This window comes from Heterodontus francisci, chromosome 37 (genome assembly GCF_036365525.1).
Source record: "Heterodontus francisci isolate sHetFra1 chromosome 37, sHetFra1.hap1, whole genome shotgun sequence".
In the NCBI taxonomy this organism is placed as follows: domain Eukaryota; kingdom Metazoa; phylum Chordata; class Chondrichthyes; order Heterodontiformes; family Heterodontidae; genus Heterodontus; species Heterodontus francisci.
Genome location: NC_090407.1, coordinates 21,036,071 through 21,056,041, shown reverse-complemented (window position 1 = coordinate 21,056,041; position 19,971 = coordinate 21,036,071). Strand labels below are relative to the sequence as shown.

At 45.1% G+C, this 19,971-nt stretch overlaps 1 protein-coding gene across 8 annotated transcripts in view; it reads left to right on the top strand.

Moving 5' to 3' along the window:
* LOC137352122 (segment polarity protein dishevelled homolog DVL-1-like) overlaps positions 1 to 19,971 on the top strand; it is a 165,680-nt gene that overhangs the window by 106,159 nt on the left and 39,550 nt on the right. For all 8 annotated transcript variants that reach the window (XM_068017242.1, XM_068017239.1, XM_068017240.1 and 5 more), the window contains 2 exons: positions 658 to 790; positions 15,792 to 15,885. In XM_068017242.1, coding sequence (XP_067873343.1) covers positions 658 to 790; positions 15,792 to 15,885 — 227 coding nt within the window. The remainder of the gene's footprint in view (positions 1 to 657; positions 791 to 15,791; positions 15,886 to 19,971) is intronic.

The window sequence follows — 19,971 nt, the reverse complement described above, 5'->3', positions numbered from 1 at the left end:
TGGTGGACAGGCTTTGGGGAGTGAGGAGATGAGTTACCCGCCGCAGAATTCCTAACCTCTGACTGGCTCTAGTAGCCACGGTATTTATATGGCTACTCCAGTTGATTTTTGGTCAATGGTAACCCCCACGATGTTGCTAGTGGGGGATTCAGTGATGGTAATGCCATTGAATGTCAAGGGGAGATGGTTAGATTCTCTCTTGTTGGAGACGGTCATTGCCTGGCACTTGTGTGGCGCAAATGTTACTTGCCACTGATCAGCCCAAGCCTGGATATTGTCCAGGTCTTGCTGCATTTCTACACGGACTGCTTCAGTATCTGAGGAGTCGTGAATGGTGCTGAACATAGTGCAATCATCAGCGAACATCCCCACTTCTGACCTTATGATTGAAGGAATGTGGCCATCTTTCCATGTATGGGTGCAGCATTGCTAGGATCCTGGAACATCTGTTTAACTTCTTTGGTCATTAGCAGATTGTCTTCACATGGTGTAGAGCTGATGATGGGCCACGTACTCAATGCTCAGGGGTCTACTTCCCCTCTGAATGGACCATGTGGACTTTATTTCAGAAATATGCTTGTGTCTCTCATAGAAGAAGTGATAATTAATCATGAATGTCATTACGCGACATCTAATGGCATGGCACTTCTCCCACAGTTCCACGAGTAAATGGACACACAAAACCAGATCGGCATCGCAATGTAGGTGGTTACGAGAGTGCCTCCACGGTGATGAGCAGTGAGCTGGACTCGAGCAGTTTCATCGACTCAGACGATGACAACACTAGCAGGTAGGAGCTAAGGTGATGTACCATACATGTAGTAGGATAGAGTCATAGAGAGATACAGGACTGAAACAGGCCCTTCGGCCTACCGAGTCTGTGCCGACCAACAACCACCCATTTATACTAATCCTGTATTAATCCCATATTCCCTACCACATCCCCACCTTCCCTCAATTCTGCTACCACCTACCTACACTAGGGGCAATTTACCATGGCCAATTTATCTATCAACCTGCGAGGAAACCGGAGCACCCAGCGGAAACCCACATGGTCATGGGGGAAACTTGCAAACTCCGCACAGGCAGTACCCAGAACTGAACCCGTGTCGCTGGAGCTGTGAGGCTGCCGTGCTAACCACTGCGCCACTGTGCCGCTCTTAAATAATGTAATTGTATGCTCAAGTCTTGAGTGGGATTTGAACCCATAACCTGGTGACTCCAAGGTGAGATTGCTAACCACTGAGCCACAGATGACACTGCGGGACATCTGATGTATCTATCTAGTTGATGTATCTATTGTAGATCAGAGTGACAAGTGATGTATCATACATGTAGAAGGACAGGTGATGTGTATGGGAGTGATGGGTGACGTTACTTGCAGGGAGGAGGCCAGATGATACATCACCTGTCAATCCTGCCTGTCCAATGAGGGCAGAATGTGCAAGATGATTACTCATGTGTTCAGATCTCGGATACTGGGCTCCGATCAGTGCTCTGCCCGTTTAGATTTGTCATTGGCTGCTGGGCTTTACAGACCAGCTGACTTGTGTGTTATACAGGAATCCTTTTTTTTATTTCCAAAATATACTTTATTCATAAAAATCTGTATTAAAAAAAACAAAAAACAAAAACATTACAAAACAGTTCCAGACAACACCAAGTCAAACAATACAAAGAGTGCAAAGGAGATCAGTTTCCTTCAATACAGGAGTGATTTGCCTCACAACCCTTCCATTTCATTTTACATGCCATGTACATTTTACAGCAAACAAATATTTTCCGGATACAGTTCGAGGGGTTTTCCATGGATCCAGCCCCTCAGTTCAGCTTGGTGGGGGGACCTTACACAGTGGTGTTTCCCCATTGAACCTTTGCTGCGGCTGCCCCAAGCTTTAGTGCGTCCTTCAGCACGTAGTCCTGGACCTTGGAATGTGCCAGTCTGCAACATTCGGTCGTGGACAACTCTTTGCGCTGCAAGACCAGCAAGATTCGGGCAGACCAAAGGGCGTCTTTCACTGAATTGATAGTCCTCCAGCAGCAGTTGATGTTTATCTCGGTGTGCGTCCCTGGGAACAGCCCGTAGAGCACAGACTCCTGTGTTACAGAGCTGCTTGAGATGAACCTCGACAAAAACCACTGCATCTCTTTCCACACCTGCTTTGCAAAGACACATTCCCAGAAGGAGGTGGGTAACTGTCTCTTCCCCACCACAGCCACCTCGAGGGCATTGTGCGGAGGGGGTGAGACTTCGGGCGCGCAGGAAGGATCTGACGGGGAGGGCTCTTCTCACCACCAGCCAAGCTACATCTTGGTGCTTGTTTGAAAGTTCTCGTGATGAGGCATTCTGCCAAATGACTTTGGCAGTCTGCTCGGGGAACCATCCGACAGGATCCACCATCGCCTTTTCCCATAGGGCCTTGAGGACATTCCGTGCAGACCACTGCCTGATGGATTGGTGGTCAAAGGTGTTTTCCGGCAGAAACTTTCCCACAAAGGATAGGTGCTACAGCACAGTCCAACTGGATGGAGCGTTCCGCGGCAATGTGACCAGGCCCATCCTTCTCAACAGCAGGGACAGATAGAACCTCAGCACGTAGTGACACTTGGAGTTTGCGTACTGGAGGTCTACACACAGCTTGATGCAGCCGCACACGAAGGTAGTTATCAGGATGAGGGCGATGTTGGGTACATTTTTCCCGCCCTTATCCAGAGGTTTGAACGTTGTGTCCCTCCGGACCCAGTCCATTTTGGATCCCCACGGCGCAGGAGTGGGGTATGGGCCAGACCTGCGCCACGTACAGCAACAATGTGAGCGCCTCGCACCTGATGACCAGGTTCTTACCCATAATGGAGAGAGATCGCTGCTCCCACATGCTCAGCTTATGTTGTACCCTGGCTACCCACTCCTTCCAGGTTTTGGTGCACGCCCCGGCCCTTCCGAACCATATCCCCAGCACCTTCAGGTAGTCTGACCTGACGGTGAAGGGGACAAAGGGTCGGTCAGCCCAGTTCCCAAAGACCATGGCCTCACTCTTGTTTAACTTTGGCTCCCGAGGCCAGTTCGAACTGGTCGCAGATGCTCATCAGTCTGCGCACAGACAGCGGGTCTGAGCAGAAGATGTTGACGTCATCCATGTACAGGGAGGTTTTAACCTGAGTGCCTCAGGAATCAAATTGCAGATCCATGTTTAGCCTATTACAAAAGCTACTCAATCCAGCACAGGCAGTGAGGTTACCCTGGTTACTCAGTTACCTCCTTGAACATGTTGTCACCTCCCAGCTCTAGATAGAGATCTTGTAACTCCCTTTTGAAATCCTTCAGGGTGACCTGAAACGTTAACTATGCTTCTCTCTCCACAGATGCTGCCAGACCTGCTGAATATTTCCAGCACTTTTTGGTTTTATCTCCTCTTAACCTCCTCTGTTCTAATGAAAAGAGCCCCAATTTCTCTTGTCTCTCATTTCTGTGACTACTCATCCTGTATTGCTTCAGTGAATCTACTGCATCCTTTTCCTGGCTCAGTACCACACCAGACACTTCTGTTTTTTAATGGCTAAGTTGAACACTATGGAGGAGGGGAGAGCTGCTCAGTAAGTCACAATAATTACCGGCTGTGGAGCACAAACTTTGCCGTAATTCCTTCTAGCCCAGCTGGCGGTTGTCCGAGGAAAGGGACAATGGTGAATAGTCTCCTTACTGCTCACCTTCACTTTGCCATAGAAAACAAACCAGTTTGGAGTGAAGCCCTTTGGAAGGTGATTAATTGACCTACTTGTTTATTGCTTCACTTGTTGGAGCGAGGCTTCATAAACTTTGCTGTCTGGACTGACACAGATCCAGCAATTTAAGACTGAAACATTCATTAGCTACATCTTGACGCATGTTAATCTTGCTTCCTGTGCTGCTGGCAGAAATCTAAGCTGATTTTACAAGTCGAGTGGCAAGCTTGTTAAAATAGAAGCTGAAAAATGTGAGTCATGCAAATTATGTTACAAGAAAGGAGCCTGATTAAAACCTCCTTCCACCCCACGCTGTGCAGAATCTGAGCAGAGTCTGTGCTGGTTGGGTGACAATCTTCTCTGAGTGCCAGCCTTGGCTCTGTTGCTAGAATTCTCACCTCTGAGTCAGATGATTGAGAATTCGAGCCCCACTGCACAGCTTGGCCTCCAATCTGGGCCGACACTCCAGGCCAGTGTTGAGGTATTCTGCACTGTCGGAGGGGCCATCCTACGGTTGAGACATTAAGACGAAATGGATGTTAAAGAGCCCGTGTAACATTGGATGAAGAGCAGGCATTCAGTATCCCAACCAACATTCCTCCCCCGACCAACGTCACCAGAAACGGATTAACTGGGTATTCATCAGCTTTCTGTTTGTGGAAACTTGCTATGACGACACTTTGAAAAGTAATTTGTTTATTGTGAAGCACTTTAGGCATCCTGAGGATGAGAGAGGCTATTTAGAAATTCAGGTTTTTTTTTTCTTCCTTGTTGAACAGAATCCAAACACAATTTTACAATTGCACTGGAGAATTCTATAGAACTTGCTCAGAGCAACAATTTGGGTTTTTAATATGGTGTGAAGTGGTTGCTAGGGTGGGGTGAGAGGGGGTTTGCATAATCTATCCCCCTCACTAGAGTTTTGCATTTTATTAAATATGCCAAAATCTTTAGGGAATCAAATAAATTAATCACAACTTTAAAAAAAATCTTAATTCCATTTTCCCCCTCCTCTCCTAAAGGCACTGACTCCTTGTCAAGGTTTGGTTGTAGGAGAGCCAGTAGCTCTGCAGTACCTTATCTAAGTGATGGCTGTTGAACTGCAGGGGAATCACTGTCAAAGCCAGTCCTATCTTCTGATGTCCACACTTGCAAACTTTGCAGCAGGAGTCACTGGATAATGTCCATGTGCAGGAGCCCTGGCTGGTTTCTGCTGTCCAGCCCAGGGACACTGAGGCCAATTGCTGCTGCAGTCAGTGCAGACCAAGGTGGAGCCTGCAAGTTTCTGATTATATTAATAGTGACTCTCCAGAAGCTGGCCGAGCGCGTCTACCCTGAGGCACAGTGTGGCTTTCGTGCAGAGAAATCGACCGTTGACATGCTGTTCTCCCTTTGTCAGATACAGGAGAAATGCCGCGAACAACAGATGCCCCTCTACATTGCTTTCATTGATCTCACCAAAGCCTTTGACCTCGTCAGCAGACGTGGTCTCTTCAGACTACTAGAAAAGATTGGATGTCCACCAAAGCTACGAGGTATCATCACCTCATTCCATGACAATATGAAAGGCACAATTCAATATGGTGGCTCCTCATCAGACCCCTTTCCTATCCTGAGTGGCGTGAAACAGGGCTGTGTTCTCGCACCCACACTTTTTGGGATTTTCTTCTCCCTGCTGCTTTCACATGCGTTCAAGTCTTCTGAAGAAGGAATTTTCCTCCACACAAGATCAGGGGGCAGGTTGTTCAACCTTGCCCGTCTAAGAGCGAAGTCCAAAGTACGGAAAGTCCTCATCAGGGAACTCCTCTTTGCTGACGATGCTGCTTTAACATCTCACACTGAAGAGTGCCTGCAGAGTCTCATCGACAGGTTTGCGGCTGCCTGCAATGAATTTGGCCTAACCATCAGCCTCAAGAAAACGAACATCATGGGGCAGGACGTCAGAAATGCTCCATCCATCAATATTGGCGACCACGCTCTGGAAGTGGTTCAAGAGTTCATCTACCTAGGCTCAACTATCACCAGTAACCTGTCTCTACATGCAGAAATCAACAAGCGCATGGGAAAGGCTTCCGCTGCTATGTCCAGACTGGCCAAGAGAGTGTGGGAAAATGGCGCACTGACACGGAACACAAAAGTCCGAGTGTATCAAGCCTGTGTCCTCAGTACCTTGCTTAATGGCAGTGAGGCCTGGACAACGTATGTCAGCCAAGAGCAACATCTCAGTTCATTCCATCTTCGCTGCCTCTGGAGAATACTTGGCATCAGGTGGCAGGACCGTATCTCCAACACAGAAGTCCTCGAGGTGGCCAATATCCCCAGCTTATACACACTACTGAGTCAGCGGTGCTTGAGATGGCTTGGCCATGTGAGCCGCATGGAAGATGGCAGGATTCCCAAAGACACATTGTACAGCGAGCTCGCCACTGGTATCAGACCCACCCGCCGTCCATGTCTCCGCTTTAAAGACGTCTGCAAACGCGACATGAAGTCCTGTGACGTTGATCACAAGTCGTGGGAGTCAGTTGCCAGCGTTCGCCAGAGCTGGCGGGCAGCCATAAAGGCGGGACTAAAGTGTGGCGAGTCGAAGAGACTTAGCAGTTGGCAGGAAAAAAGACGGAGGCGCAAGGGGAGAGCCAACTGTGTAACAGCCCCGACAAACAAATTTTTCTGCAGCACCTGTGGAAGAGCCTGTCATTCCAGAATTGGCCTTGATAGCCACTCCAGGCGCTGCTCCACACGCCACTGACCACCTCCAGGCGCTTACCCATTGTCTCTCGAGATAAGGAGGCCAAAGAAGACTCTCCTAACTGAGTCATTGGGCGGAAGTTAAGCACCTTTTGTAATTGCTGTTACAGAGACTTGGTTGAGGGAAGGACAGGATTGGCAACTAAATGTTCCAGGATTTAGAAGCTTCAGGCGGGATAGAGGGGGATGTAAAAGGGGTGGGGGAGTTGCATTACTTGTTAAGGATAATATCACAGCTGTACTGCGGGAGGACACCTCAGAGGGGCCGTGCAGCGAGGCAATATGGGTGGTGCTCAGGAATAGGAAGGGTGCAGTCACGATGTTGGGGGTTTTCGACAGGCCTCCCAACAGCCAGCGGGAGGTAGAGGAGCAGATATGTAGACAGATTTTGGAAAGATGTAAAGGTAACAGGGTTGTAGTGTTGGATGATTTTAACTTCCCCTATATTGACTGGGACTCACTTAGTGCTGGGGGCTTGGATGGGGCAGAATTTGTAAGGAGCATCCAGGAGGGCTTCTTGAAACAATATGTAGATAGTCCAACTAGGGATGGGGCCGTACTGGATCTGGTATTGGGGAATGAGCCCGGCCAGGTGGTCCAAGTTTCAGTAGGGGAGCATTTCGGGAACAGTGACCATAATTCCGTAAGTTTTAAGGTACTTGTGGATAAGGATAAGAGTAGTCCTCGGGTGAAGGTGAAAAATTGGGGGAAGGCTAATTATAACAATATTAGGCAGGAACTGAAGAACTTAGATTGGGGGCGGCTATTTGAGGGTAAATCAACATCCGACATGTGGGAGTCTTTCAAATGTCAGTTGATTAGAATCCAGGACCAGCATGTTCCTGTGAGGAAGAAGGATAAGTTTGGCAAGTTTCGGGAACCTTGGATAACTTGGGATATTGTGAGCCTAGTCAAAAAGAAAAAGGAAGCATTTGTAAGGGCTGGAAGGCTAGGAACAGACGAATCCCTTGAGGAATATAAAGAGAGTAGGAAGGAACTTAAGCAAGGAGTCAGGAGGGCTAAAAGGGGTCATGAAAAGTCATTGGCAAACAGGATTAAGGATAATCCCAAGGCTTTTTATACGTATATAAAGAGCAAGAGGGTAACTAGGGAAAGGGTTGGTCCGCTCAAGGACAGTGAAGGGAATCTATGTGTGGAGCCAGAGGAAATGGACGAGGTACTAAATGAGTACTTTGCATCAGTATTCATCAAAGAGAAGGACTTGGTGGATGAAGAGCCTAGGGAAGGGAGTGCAGATAGTCTCAGTCATCTCATTATCAAAAAGGAGGAGGTGTTGGGTGTCTTGCAAAACGTTAAGGTAGGTAAGTCCCCAGGGCCTGATGGGATCTACCCCGAGAATACTAAGGGAGGCAAGGGAAGAAATTGCTGGGGCCTTGACAGAAATCTTTGCATCCTCATTGGCTACAGGTGAGGTCCCAGAGGACTGGAGAATAGCCAATGTTGTTCCTTTGTTTAAGAAGGGTAGCAAGGATAATCCAGGAAATTATAGGCCAGTGAGCCTTACATCAGTGGTAGGGAAATTATTAGAGAGGATTCTTCGGGACAGGATTTACTCCCATTTGGAAACAAACAAACTTACTAGCGAGAGGCAGCATGGTTTTGTGAAGGGGAGGTCGTGTCTCACTAACTTGATTGAGTTTTTTGAGGAAGTGACAAAGATGATTGATGAAGGAAGGGCAGTGGATGTTGTCTACATGGACATCAGTAAAGCCTTTGACAAGGTCCCTCATGGCAGACTGGTACAAAAGGTGGAGTCACACGGGATCAGAGGTGAGCTGGCAAGATGGATACAGAACTGGCTCTGTCATAGAAGACAGAGGGTATCAGTGGAAGGGTGCTTTTCTGAATGGAGGGCTGTGACTAGTGGTGTTCTGCAGGGATCAGTGCTGGGACCTTTGCTGTTTGTAGTATATATAAATGATTTGGAGGAAAATGTAGCTGGTCTGATTAGTAAGTTTGCGGACGACACAAAGGTTGGTGGAGTTGCAGATAATGATGAGGATTGTCAGAGGATACAGCAGAATATAGATCGGTTGGAGACTTGGGCGGAGAAATGGCAGATGGAGTTTAATCCGGACAAATGTGAGGTAATGCATTTTGGAAGATCTAATGCAGTAAATGGCAGAACCCTTAGGAGTATTGACAGGCAGAGAGATCTGGGCGTACAGGTCCACAGGTCACTGAAAGTGGCATCACAGGTGGACAAGGTAGTCAAGAAGGCATACGGCATGCTTGCCTTCATCGGTCGGGGCATAGAGTATAAAAATTGGCAAGTAATGCTGCAGCTGTACAGAACTTTAGTTAGGCCACACTTAGAATATTGCGTGCAATTCTGGTCGCCACACTACCAGAAGGACGTGGAGGCTTTGGCGAGGGTACAGAAGAGGTTTACCAGGATGTTGCCTGGTCTGGAGGGCATTAGCTATGAGGAGAGGTTGGATAAATTCGGATTGTTTTCACTGAAACGACGGAGGTGGAGGGGCGACATGATAAAGGTTTACAAAGTTATGAGCGGCATAGACAGAGTGGATAGTCAGAAGCTTTTTCCCAGGGTGAAAGAGTCAGTTACTAGGGGACATAGGTTTAAGGTGAGAGGGGCAATGTTTAGAGGGGATGTGCGAGGCAAGTTCTTTACACAGAGGGTGGTGAGGGTCTGGAACATGTTGCCGGGGGAGGTGGTGGAAACAGGTATGATAATGACGTTTAAGAGGCATTTTGACAAATACATGAATAGGATGGGAATAGAGCGATATGGTTCCTGGGAGTGCAGAAGGGTTTAGTTTAGGCAGGCATCAAGATCGGCGCAGGTTTGTAGGGCTGAATGGCCTGTTCCTGTGCTGTACTGTTCTTTGTTCTTTTAATGGTGTAAGGAGGAAATATGAGTTCTGTGTGATTAATAGGCAATAGTACTGAAGACCTGTGCTCCAGAACTTGCGCACCACTAGCCAAGCTGTTCCAGTACAGCTACGACACTGACATCTACTCAGCAATGTGGAAAATTGCCCAGTTATGCCCTGTACACAAAAAGCAGGGCCAATCCAACCCGGCCAATTACCATCAGTCTGCTCTCGATCATCAGTAAAGTGATGGAAGGCTTCGTAGACAGTGCTATCAAGCGACACTTGCTTTGCAATAACCTGCTCAGTTTGAGTTCCGCCACGACCACTCAGCTCCTGACCTCATTACAGCCTTGGTTCAAACATGGACAAAAGAGCTGAACTCGAGGTGATGTGAGAGTGACTGCCTTTGACATCATGGCAGCATTTGACGGTGTATGGCATCAAGGAACCCTAGCTCAATGGTAATCAGGGAGAAAACTCTCCGCTGGTTGGATTCATACCTAGCGCAAAAGAAGATGGTTGTGGTTGTTGGAGGTCAATCATCTCAGCTCCAGGACATCATTGCAGGAGTTCCTTAGGGTAGTGTCCTCGGCCCAACCATCTTCAGCTGCTTCATCAATAACCTTCCTTCAATCATAAGGTCAGAAGTGGGGATGTTTATGATTGCACAATGTTCAGCACCATTCATGACTCTTCAGATACTGAAGCAGTCCGTGTAGAAATGCAGCAAGACCTGGACAATATCCAGGCTTGGGCTGATCAGTGGCAAGTAACATTTGTGCCACACAAGTGCCAGGCAATGACCATCTCCAACAAGAGAGAATCTAACCAATTCCCCTTGACATTCAATGGCATTACGATTGCTGAATGCCCCATTATCAACATCCTGGGGGTTACAAGAGCCAGTCAGATGTTAGGAATCCTGCTGCGAATAATTCACTTCCTGACTTCCCAAATCCTGTCCACCATCTACAAGGCATGAGTCAGGAGTGTGATGGAATACTCAACACTTGCCTGGATGGGTGCAGCTCCAACAACACTCGAGCTTGACGCCATCCAGGACAAAGCAGCCTGCTTGATTTGGCACTTTCTCCAACACCAACACACAGTGACAGCAATGTGTACCATCTACAAGATGCACTGCAGCAATGTACCAAGTCTCCTTCAACAGCACCTTCCAAACCCACGACCTCTACCACCTGGAAGGACAAGGGTAGCAGATGCCTGGGAACGCCACCACCTGCAAGTTCCCCTCCAAGTCACACACCATCCTGACTTGGAACTATATCGCCATTCCTTCACTGTCGCTGGGTCAAAATCCTGGAATCCCTTCCTAACAGCACCATTAGTGTAATAAAAACCAGAAATGCTGGAACCACTCAGCAGGTCTGGCAGCATCTGTGGAAAGAGAAGCAGAGTTAATGTTTCGGGTCAGTGACCCTTCTTCGGAACTATTAGTGTACCTACCCCACATAGACTGCAGCGGTTCAAGAAGGCAGCTCACCTCCACCTTCTCAAGGACAATTAGGGATGGGCAATAAATGCTGGCCTAGCCAGCAATGCCCACATCCCATGAATGAATAATTAAAAAAAAGCTGTGCTGGCTACCTACTCAATCCAATCGTTCACTGCACTCAGGGTTGATTCTAAAGATTTTGTAAGTGATGTTTGTCCTTCCTATTTTTATTTAATTATCTTTACCTGGAAAATCTTTTCCTGATTATTTGGAACTCTGTTGAGTTGAGAATGAGACAGGCAGCTGGTTTGGATCAAGTAAAGCTTTGATGTCACCGAATATCCCACAACATAGCAGAGACTAAAAGAGTTAAATATTTGAGGTTAACACTGAGGTACCTTTGCAATGGCAGTGAAGGAAAGGATCTATGTTTGATGTTGAAAGTGTACAATTGAGGGTGAGTGTAGAGTGTGCGCGCTACTGGTTCTGTTCTGTAGCATAGACTCATAGAATGCTACAGCACAGAAGGAGGCCATTCAGCCCATTGTGCCTGTGCCTCATCTTTGACAGAGCTATCCAATTCGTCCACTCTGCTGCCTTTTCCCTATAGCCCTGCAAATTTTTCCCCTTCAGATATTTATACAGTTCCTTTTGATAGTTACTACTGAATCTGTTTCAACACCCTTTCAAGCAGCGCATTCCAGGCCATAATACCTTCTTTAAAAAAATTCTCATCTTCCCTTCTGGCCCCGTGGAAACGGTTTCTCCTTATCTACTCTGTCTAAACCCTTCATGAGTTTGAATATCTATCAAATCTCCCCTTAAGCTTCTCTGCTATATAGAACCACATAGAATGATAGAATGGTTATAGCACAGAAGGAGGTCATTCGGCCCTTTTGTGTCCATGCTGGCTCTCTGCGTGCAGCTTAGCTAGTCCCACTCCCCTGCCCTTTCCCCATGGCCCTGCAAATATTTTCTCTACAGGGCTTACCCAGTTCCTTTTTGAAAGCCACAATTGAATCTGCCCCTACCACATTCTCAGGCAGTGCATTCCAGATCCTAACCACTTGTTGCGTTTAAAAAACAAAAAAAATTTTCCTCATGGTTCTTTTACCAATCACCTTAAATCGGTGTCCTCTGGTTCTCGACCCTTCTGCCAATGGGAACGATTTCTGTCTGTCTACTCTCCCTCATTATTTTGAACACGTCTATCAAATCTCCTCTCAACCTTCCCTTTTCAAAGAAGAATGACCCCAGGTTTTTTTTTTATTCATTGGTAGGATGTGGGCGTTGCTGGCTAGACCAGCATTTATTGCCCATCCCTAATTGCCCTTGAGAAGGTGGTGGTGAGCTTCTCCAATCTATCCACATAACTGAAATCCCTCATCCCTGGAACCTTTCTCATATTTTTTGCACTCTCTCTAAAGCCTTCACATCTTTCCTAAAGTGTAGTGCCTCGAATTGGGCACAGTACTCTCGTTGGGGCTGAACCAGTGTTTTATAAAGGTTCATCATGACTTCCTTGCTTTCGTACTGAGAATAATCTGAACTTCTCCAGTCTGTCCACATTACTCCCTCACTGGTGCCATTCTGGTAAATCCTCTTTGCATCCTTTCCAAGGCCTTGACATCCTTCCTAAAGCATGTTACACAGAATTGGACACATTACTCCAGCTGAGGCCTAGCCATTGATTTATAATGTGTGTGTGTTGCTGTTCCTGGACTCTCTGTCTCCTCACTGAGACCAGGGATAGGAACCAACGTGTTGCACCACAGACATTTGACAAAATTAGTGACTCGGCCACAGACATGGGGGCAATTAATCTGTATATAAAGTGTATAGCCAACCTAATGCCAAAACACAGTCCTATTTAAAACACATTTCTCCCTATAAATTAGTTAAGCATAAAAACATCAATGGAGATCAGTACAACTGTAATTTACAGTGCTGGGAAGGTACTTCTGTGATGATTTCTCTCTGGGGACTAATACTTCTCTCATAAGTCATGTATGATCCAAAATTAACCGGCAAAATATCCTCACTGATAATTGCTAAAGTGTTCATTTAGACATTTATTTTCAATATTTCCAATGTGTGCGCTCAGGTAAGGAGGGAGGAGGAGTTAGGAGACTTGGATGCAAATCAACCTGTGTGCCCATCTCTTAATCTGTGTAGTCATCATCATGATCATCAACTGCTCAGCCAGGGGAAGAATCATAGTTGCAGACTGGACCGAAGCTGTTGCTAGAGTGTCAATGGATCTGCACTGGAGAAAGGGAAACTGAGGATTGGGTTAAAGCCCTTTCAAATAATTTACTTCTCGGTGGGATTACTCGATAAATGAATGATGTCAGCTTGTGTTGTTAGTTCAAAGTGGAGTCTCTCCTCCGTCCTGACGTGAGTTCGCATTTCTCACTGAACATCGCCCTGAACGTCTGATGGACAGATTAATAATCATATAGGGAACCCAACTGCTCAACCTTGTAAAGAGCCTGCCTTCATCCTTCACACAACACACGTCTGATTGCGAGGACATGTTTCATTTATGACTTTGGCATTTATGCTTTGAACCCTGCTTCTTTAACCCTCTCAAGTATTCAGGTCCCAGGACTCTTCAGTCACCAACAAGACTTCATCCACCCATAATTGCCTTAACACAGTAACATCATTCTTCCTGTAGGGATTGGTTTTAAAATTGGTTCACACATAAGGAGAGCTGACTTTTTTTTTATAGAAATGAGAGTATTCATCAGGTCAACTAAATTCATTAAATCATTAAATATATGTTTCCTTGTTCTCGAACTGGTGTCCTGGGTTGTGTAATTTCAGGACCTGTGCTGGAATGATTTTTCTTTCTATATTTGGAAGCTGACCTCTCATCTCTCACTGGAGAGGACAAGGCATTTTCACCTCAACTGATAACGGAGATTTATTTACAATGGTTATTGTTTAACTGATTCTCAGCATGGTGAAACTGAAGAAGGATGTATTGGGGGCATTTCCCACTATCGTTTGTCACGTCGCCACTTCATGTTCTAGGACCTAGCCCAATGCGCTTGATCCTTTCTAATTACTTTCGCTCCTGGTAATTTTAAATGTCTTACTCCAAGCCTTTAACCTTGTGTTTTAAAATAACCTAGCCGCTAGGTTTTTTTAAAGTACAAGTTTAAAGGCTTGGAGCAAGACAGTTAAAATTACCACGGACACTGGCGTCCATGTACGGACACGTTGCCAACCCCTAACTGAGATTCAGCTAATACCAGAAGTAAAAAGAGAAAAAGATGGAAATACTCAGCAGGTCAAGCAGAAACTGTGGAGCGAGAAACAGAGTTAACATTTCAGGTCAATGATATTCCACAAAATGGAAAATGGACAGCGGGACTACTAGAATCTAAAGGGGATAGAGGCAGCTTCATGTTCAGCTGGCACCTTGATGTGACAAGGGTCTCACACAGACTGTTATGTAGCTCCAGCATTAGTGATTATTTTATACAACGGTAATTCTGGAGGAGCTGGGTGAACACAGAGAAAAAATTCACTAAGCTCTCTCAGCAGGTACACAATGTTGGAGGTGTGGTAGAACTGAACCATTGTCACAGTCAAGAGGAACAGGGGGAAGCTTGGCATAAAGAAACCCAAATGTACATGCAAGTAAAAAATCCATGTGTGTAAATGTGGTGGCCTCAGTCCTGATGCAGAATGGGGAGTTTGATTCTTTTATGAGGTTTTTGTTTTGTATTAAAAACTTGGAATTGTGTGTGTTTTAAAAACTGAAAAGGGATTTTTCAGTGGTCATTGACACCTGCAAATAGCTGATATTTTTGGATGTTTTGAAAGCAAACTGACTTTGTATATAAGAACAGGAAAGAAGCAATTTCAAGGAAACCAGCAAGGGATTTGACCACCTCAGAGCAACTCTTTAAATAACAAGGGAGACTCTATGTCTGGACATGTGATCTGTTTAGGAAGGTTTTGCTTTCACTTTGGACAAAGAGCAGGCATTTGAAATTTGATTTTTGACCTGCCTGGAGATCAGAGAGGAACACCCAGAAAAAGTGTTACACCTCTCTGTAAAGGAATCCTACATCTCTTGAGAACAAACCCTGTATTCAAAGGTGGCAGATTCCTATTGCCTCCTGTCTCTGAAGAATCCTTGCATCAAGTGTGGTTCCTGTTGCCTCCTGTGTTTTTAAGAAATCCTGAAATCTGAAGAAATCTTCTACTTCTGTCCTGCTGCTGTAAAACCTAAGACAGCTTGTTGCTGCACCCCTGATGAAAGACCTATGTGAAGCCTGCTACAGTTGAATTGCCTTGAACACCTACCCATCACAGACTGCTCATCAACCTCTTCTGGAGAGACTTGGAGTGGCATCCGACTATTCGAATCACAAAACCTCACCAAACCGAAGAACTTCCTACCAGAACGTGACAACCTAAGTTATTTTATTCCTTTCATTCCTGAGAAACAGCTGTAAACCAAAAAATCCTTTTCCCCTGGTTAACCGTTTATTTGAATGTATGCGTGTGCATGAGGGCTGGGGAAATAAGGAGCTTTTCATATATAGAGTTATCTCATATAAGACTTGTTTTTATAATAGTTAATGTTGTTGATTAAAGAAACATGGTTGGTGTGCTTTATTCTGGGGGACAAATAGTCTGTGTAATTGGCTGTTATTCAGTAGGTGGGAAACTTTATTGATATGCTGTGACCCATGGAGAATGGAACTGAATTAACAGTGCACTCCTCCTGCCTCGGTTGTAACAGTATGTTTTGGATCTGAGCCTCAGTTGCAGTCCCAATCCCACTCCTGTACAGTGTGGGAAATGTGACATTGATACCATTCTGGGACTGGGTCTCTGTCCTGTGCAGAGTGGGGAGTGTGATACTGATATCGGTCTGGATTTCAGTCATGTGCCGAGTGAAGAGTATGATGCTGATATTGTTCTGGGTCTGATTCTCAGTCCCGTGCAAACTGCTGACTGGACTTTCTTTGGTTCCTCAGGTTAAGTAGCTCTGTGGAGCAGAGTGCTTCCTCTCGACTCATGAGGAGACACAAACGCAGGAGGCGGAAGCATCGCATGAGACAGATGGATAGGGTAAGATTGGAAACAGCACCCAACACAACAGAGGGAGACCTGAGATTGGGGGAGCTGTCAACAGCCCTGACCACAGTAACAGGGTGACAAATTTAATCATTTATTTCCTGTTTTTCTTTGCCCTCATTCAAATTTACCCAGCAAGTTCTTGGAGAGGACAAACTTGTCAAAGCGACAAAATACTTCATAACAATTATGGGCAAAGCAGGGGATGTTCTATTGCAGAAAGCCAGTTTTTGAAAGATGAAACAGGAGCCGATCTTTACTGAGTCTTTCACTCTGTAGATAAATGTAAGATTACAAACCTATAGCTCCTAACTCAAACCGTTCACCCAGTTTCAGTAAGTGTCTTCATATATGTGCTCAAGTAAGACCCCAATTAATGCTCTCCACCTACATATAATTAAAAACAACTGATATACAATTAACAAGTTCCCTCCTTTCTCTCCTGTATAAAACAGAGTTTAACACGCACAATCAACATATCAAAGCAAATTAAAATATATTCCATATTCCGTACAAAGCAATACATTGTGAGACGCCCCTCCTCTAGAACAAAGAACAGTACAGCACAGGAACAGGCCTTTCGGCCCTCCAAGCCTGCACCGATGTTGATGCCTGCCTAAACTAAAACCTTCTGCACTTCCGGGGACCATATCCCTCTATTCCCATCCTATTCATGAATTTGTCAAGATGCTTCTTAAACGTCGCTATCGTACCTGCTTTCACCACCTCCCCCGGCAGCAAGTTCCAGGCACTCAGCACCCTCTGTGTAAAGAACTTGCCTCGCACATCCCCTCTAAACTTTGCCCCTCGCACCTTAAACCTATGCCCCCTAGTAACTGACCCCTAACAATTTCTTTGAACAAGCATTTCTTTTTGCAAACAAGCAGATAGCTAATGACTTTTTTTTTTAGAGATACAGCACTGAAACAGGCCCTTCGGCCCACCGAGTCTGTGTCGACCAACAACCACCCATTTATACTAATCCTACATTAATCCCATATTCCCTACCACATCCCCACCATTTTCCTACCACCTATCTACACTAGGGACAATTTACAATGACCAATTTACCTATCAACCTGCAAGTCTTTGGCTGTGGGAGGAAACTGGAGCACCCGGCGGAAACCCACGCGGTCACAGGGAGAACTTGCATACTCCGCACAGGCAGTACCCAGAACTGAACTCTGGTCGCTGGAGCTGTGAGGCTGCGGTGCTAACCACTGCGCCACTGTGCCGCCCTGCCGACTTGCATGTAGCCACTTAATTTTAGAGATTTCCTTTCTCTCCAGCATTTGCTTCAAGCAGAAAGGTCAGTTCGCAACCTTTTCTCACTCACTTTTTGTAGAGTGTACATTATCCCACAAGTAACGATTATCTACATAACATTCAATGGGTATCCTATCTTCAGTATGCACATTGTATGGAATCTCACCTAAAATATTTGATAAATAGAACCCCATATCTGCTGCCTCCACAAGAGTCCGTGTTTCCGCAACTGAAGTGTTTTTAACAACCCTTTTTTATTTTCTTAGTTTCCCAAGCTAAAGGACAACTTTCCCATTTTCACCCATCAGAAATATTATGAAACCAGCTGCACTCGAATATCCATCCGGAGGATTAGTATGTTAAGCAGCGCTAAAATGACCAGTTTCACGTTCTTTGGATCACCTAAGGATGGGAATTTAAGTATGCATTTCTCCAGATTTAATTTTTTTAATGTCTTATTTGCCCTTAAAACATTCTCAACTTTTGGGTGTTTCATTGAATTGCTCTGTCTCTGCTTTAGAAATAACATCATCTTTCTGTGATGCCCAAACATGATTAACTGGGATGGGAGTAACATGCTCTAAATAGGATTGTTGAATTAAAGTTATTCCATACCTACTCTGCTTAATATCTAAGCCAAATATATTTAAAAGCCCATAAAACTGACTCACAATTTGAAATTTTACTCCAATCTTGTTAACATTTCTCAAATTCTGTAGTACCATAAGAACTCATCAATGTGAATCATGAAGATGTCTGAAAGTTTCCCTTGATGATACCAATAAACATTGCGGGATCTGCTTTTAGTTGAACACAACCTATTTTCATCAAAACAGATCTCACTGAGAAATACCACACCCTAGAAGCATCATTCAGGCCATTTGTTTAGTTTCTATAGTTTTCCTTCTGCATCTGCTGCCTCTGAGCATTTTCAGAAACACTTCTCTCTGAAAAATATCACCCTGCAGAAACATGGCTTTTATGTCGATTGATCTACACTACCATTAATATGTAGCCGAAAGAGCTGAAAAAGATTTTCAAGATTACTTTTCCAACTGTAGGAGAGCCAGCTCTAACATCGGTATCACCAGCCGTTGTTCAAAACCCCTAGCAACTAGCCTTAAGTCCCATCTGTAAGGACTTTTTCAGTACAAATGCATCTATGTGACAAGGCTGGCTGCCCTTTATCTGGTATCTCAGAATAAACACCAAACTCTCTCCAACTATCTAATTCCTTTTGTTTTGCCTCTGTTTAGTTTATCCTCAAGTTTCTAGGCAGCCACTGAAACTTCACGGTCATGAGGACTTCTGCTTCTAGTTCTATTGTGAGACTGTTCTTCAACCCTTATTTCATTGTGTAATCTGTTCAAGCTATGGCCTCTACCTGCACTTTGATGTCTTTCGGGGCAACTACTGTAAGTTCTCCCTTGTGCTATCAGAGGTTCTTTCTCCAGTCTGTGATCGTTTCCTGCGCAAGTGTCACTTTCAGACCCACTATTAGAACTTGCACTGCACTTTCTTACTCATCCCATTCTGGCAGTCCATGGACCTCACTTGGCCATTATCCTGAACATTCAACCAATATTTAAACTTGCCAATAGCTTTTCCTGTACATCCCACAATCGTCGTATCCTCCATTCATGAGGCCCCTCTGGAATATACGCCACTCCGGGCATTTGGCGTTTGGATGAGATAGCTCTGTCCTGTGCGTCATGATCACTAATATTACCACTATCCAACCCTTGATCTACCATATTCTGTTCCTTAGAATCTTCATCACAAAACACATGAGTCTTTGAGGTACAAGGTGCCTCATTTCCTATCAGCTGGTCAGATTCTGAGATTTTATAGTTACTCGCGATTAATTGTAAGGAATGAACCTTATCAGTTTGATTGCCATGTTTGATAACTACTGTCTTACTGTCACAACCCCTCTTACCTTACCAGGACCTTTCCATTCTCTATGACCCTCTCTTTTATAATACACCAAATCTCCTTAATTAAATTCTGTCTCAGATGATCTTATACAATGCCTCAGAGCTCTCTGAATTTTCTCCGAGATCTCAGCCTTGATGGAAGCCAGTCTCCCTGCATGTAAAGCATTCAAATGTGCAGAAAAAATTGGAACTAATTGTAGAGCAGGAGGACTATTGCACAGCACAGAAGGCAATTTGGAATTTTGCCCATAGACCAATTGATGGCGACTATACCCTCCAACCATCTGAAGCAAATTCTTTGCACAAAGTACCCATGCCAGGCTGGTTGTCAGCTTACAGTTTGGTTGATTTTTATGCAGCATTTCATCGATCACAGCATGATACCTTTCACAGAGCCCATTGCTGAAAGGACTTTCAGCTGTGGTATTCATCATAATATTGATGTTTTCACACATGTCTCTGAACTCGTCATTGGCAAATTCCCCTCCATTATCAGTTAGAAACTTAGCTGGTGCCCTCAAGTCCAATCCCTATCCATTTCTCCATGATTTTGTCTATAATCACCCTTTTGTCCTTGCTATGTATTATTGTAGAAAGACTAAATTGGGTTGCCAGATCTGTAAAATGTGGAATGAAGATATTTCTTTGTACCATACCTTTAAATCCATGGCAACTAGCTCATTAAAGTCACGTGTCAGTGGAAGGCTTACAATGGGACATGACGGCATCCTCCGATACTTTTTATCAATTTCACATTTCTCCCTAATCTGTTTTAATAACCTCGTATACTCTTCATCAGCCACATCTGCATCCTTTAGCAGGGTATGCGCTGAGTGCTGCTTGAGTGCACAGAGTATGAAGAAGGGAGCTTGGTGAG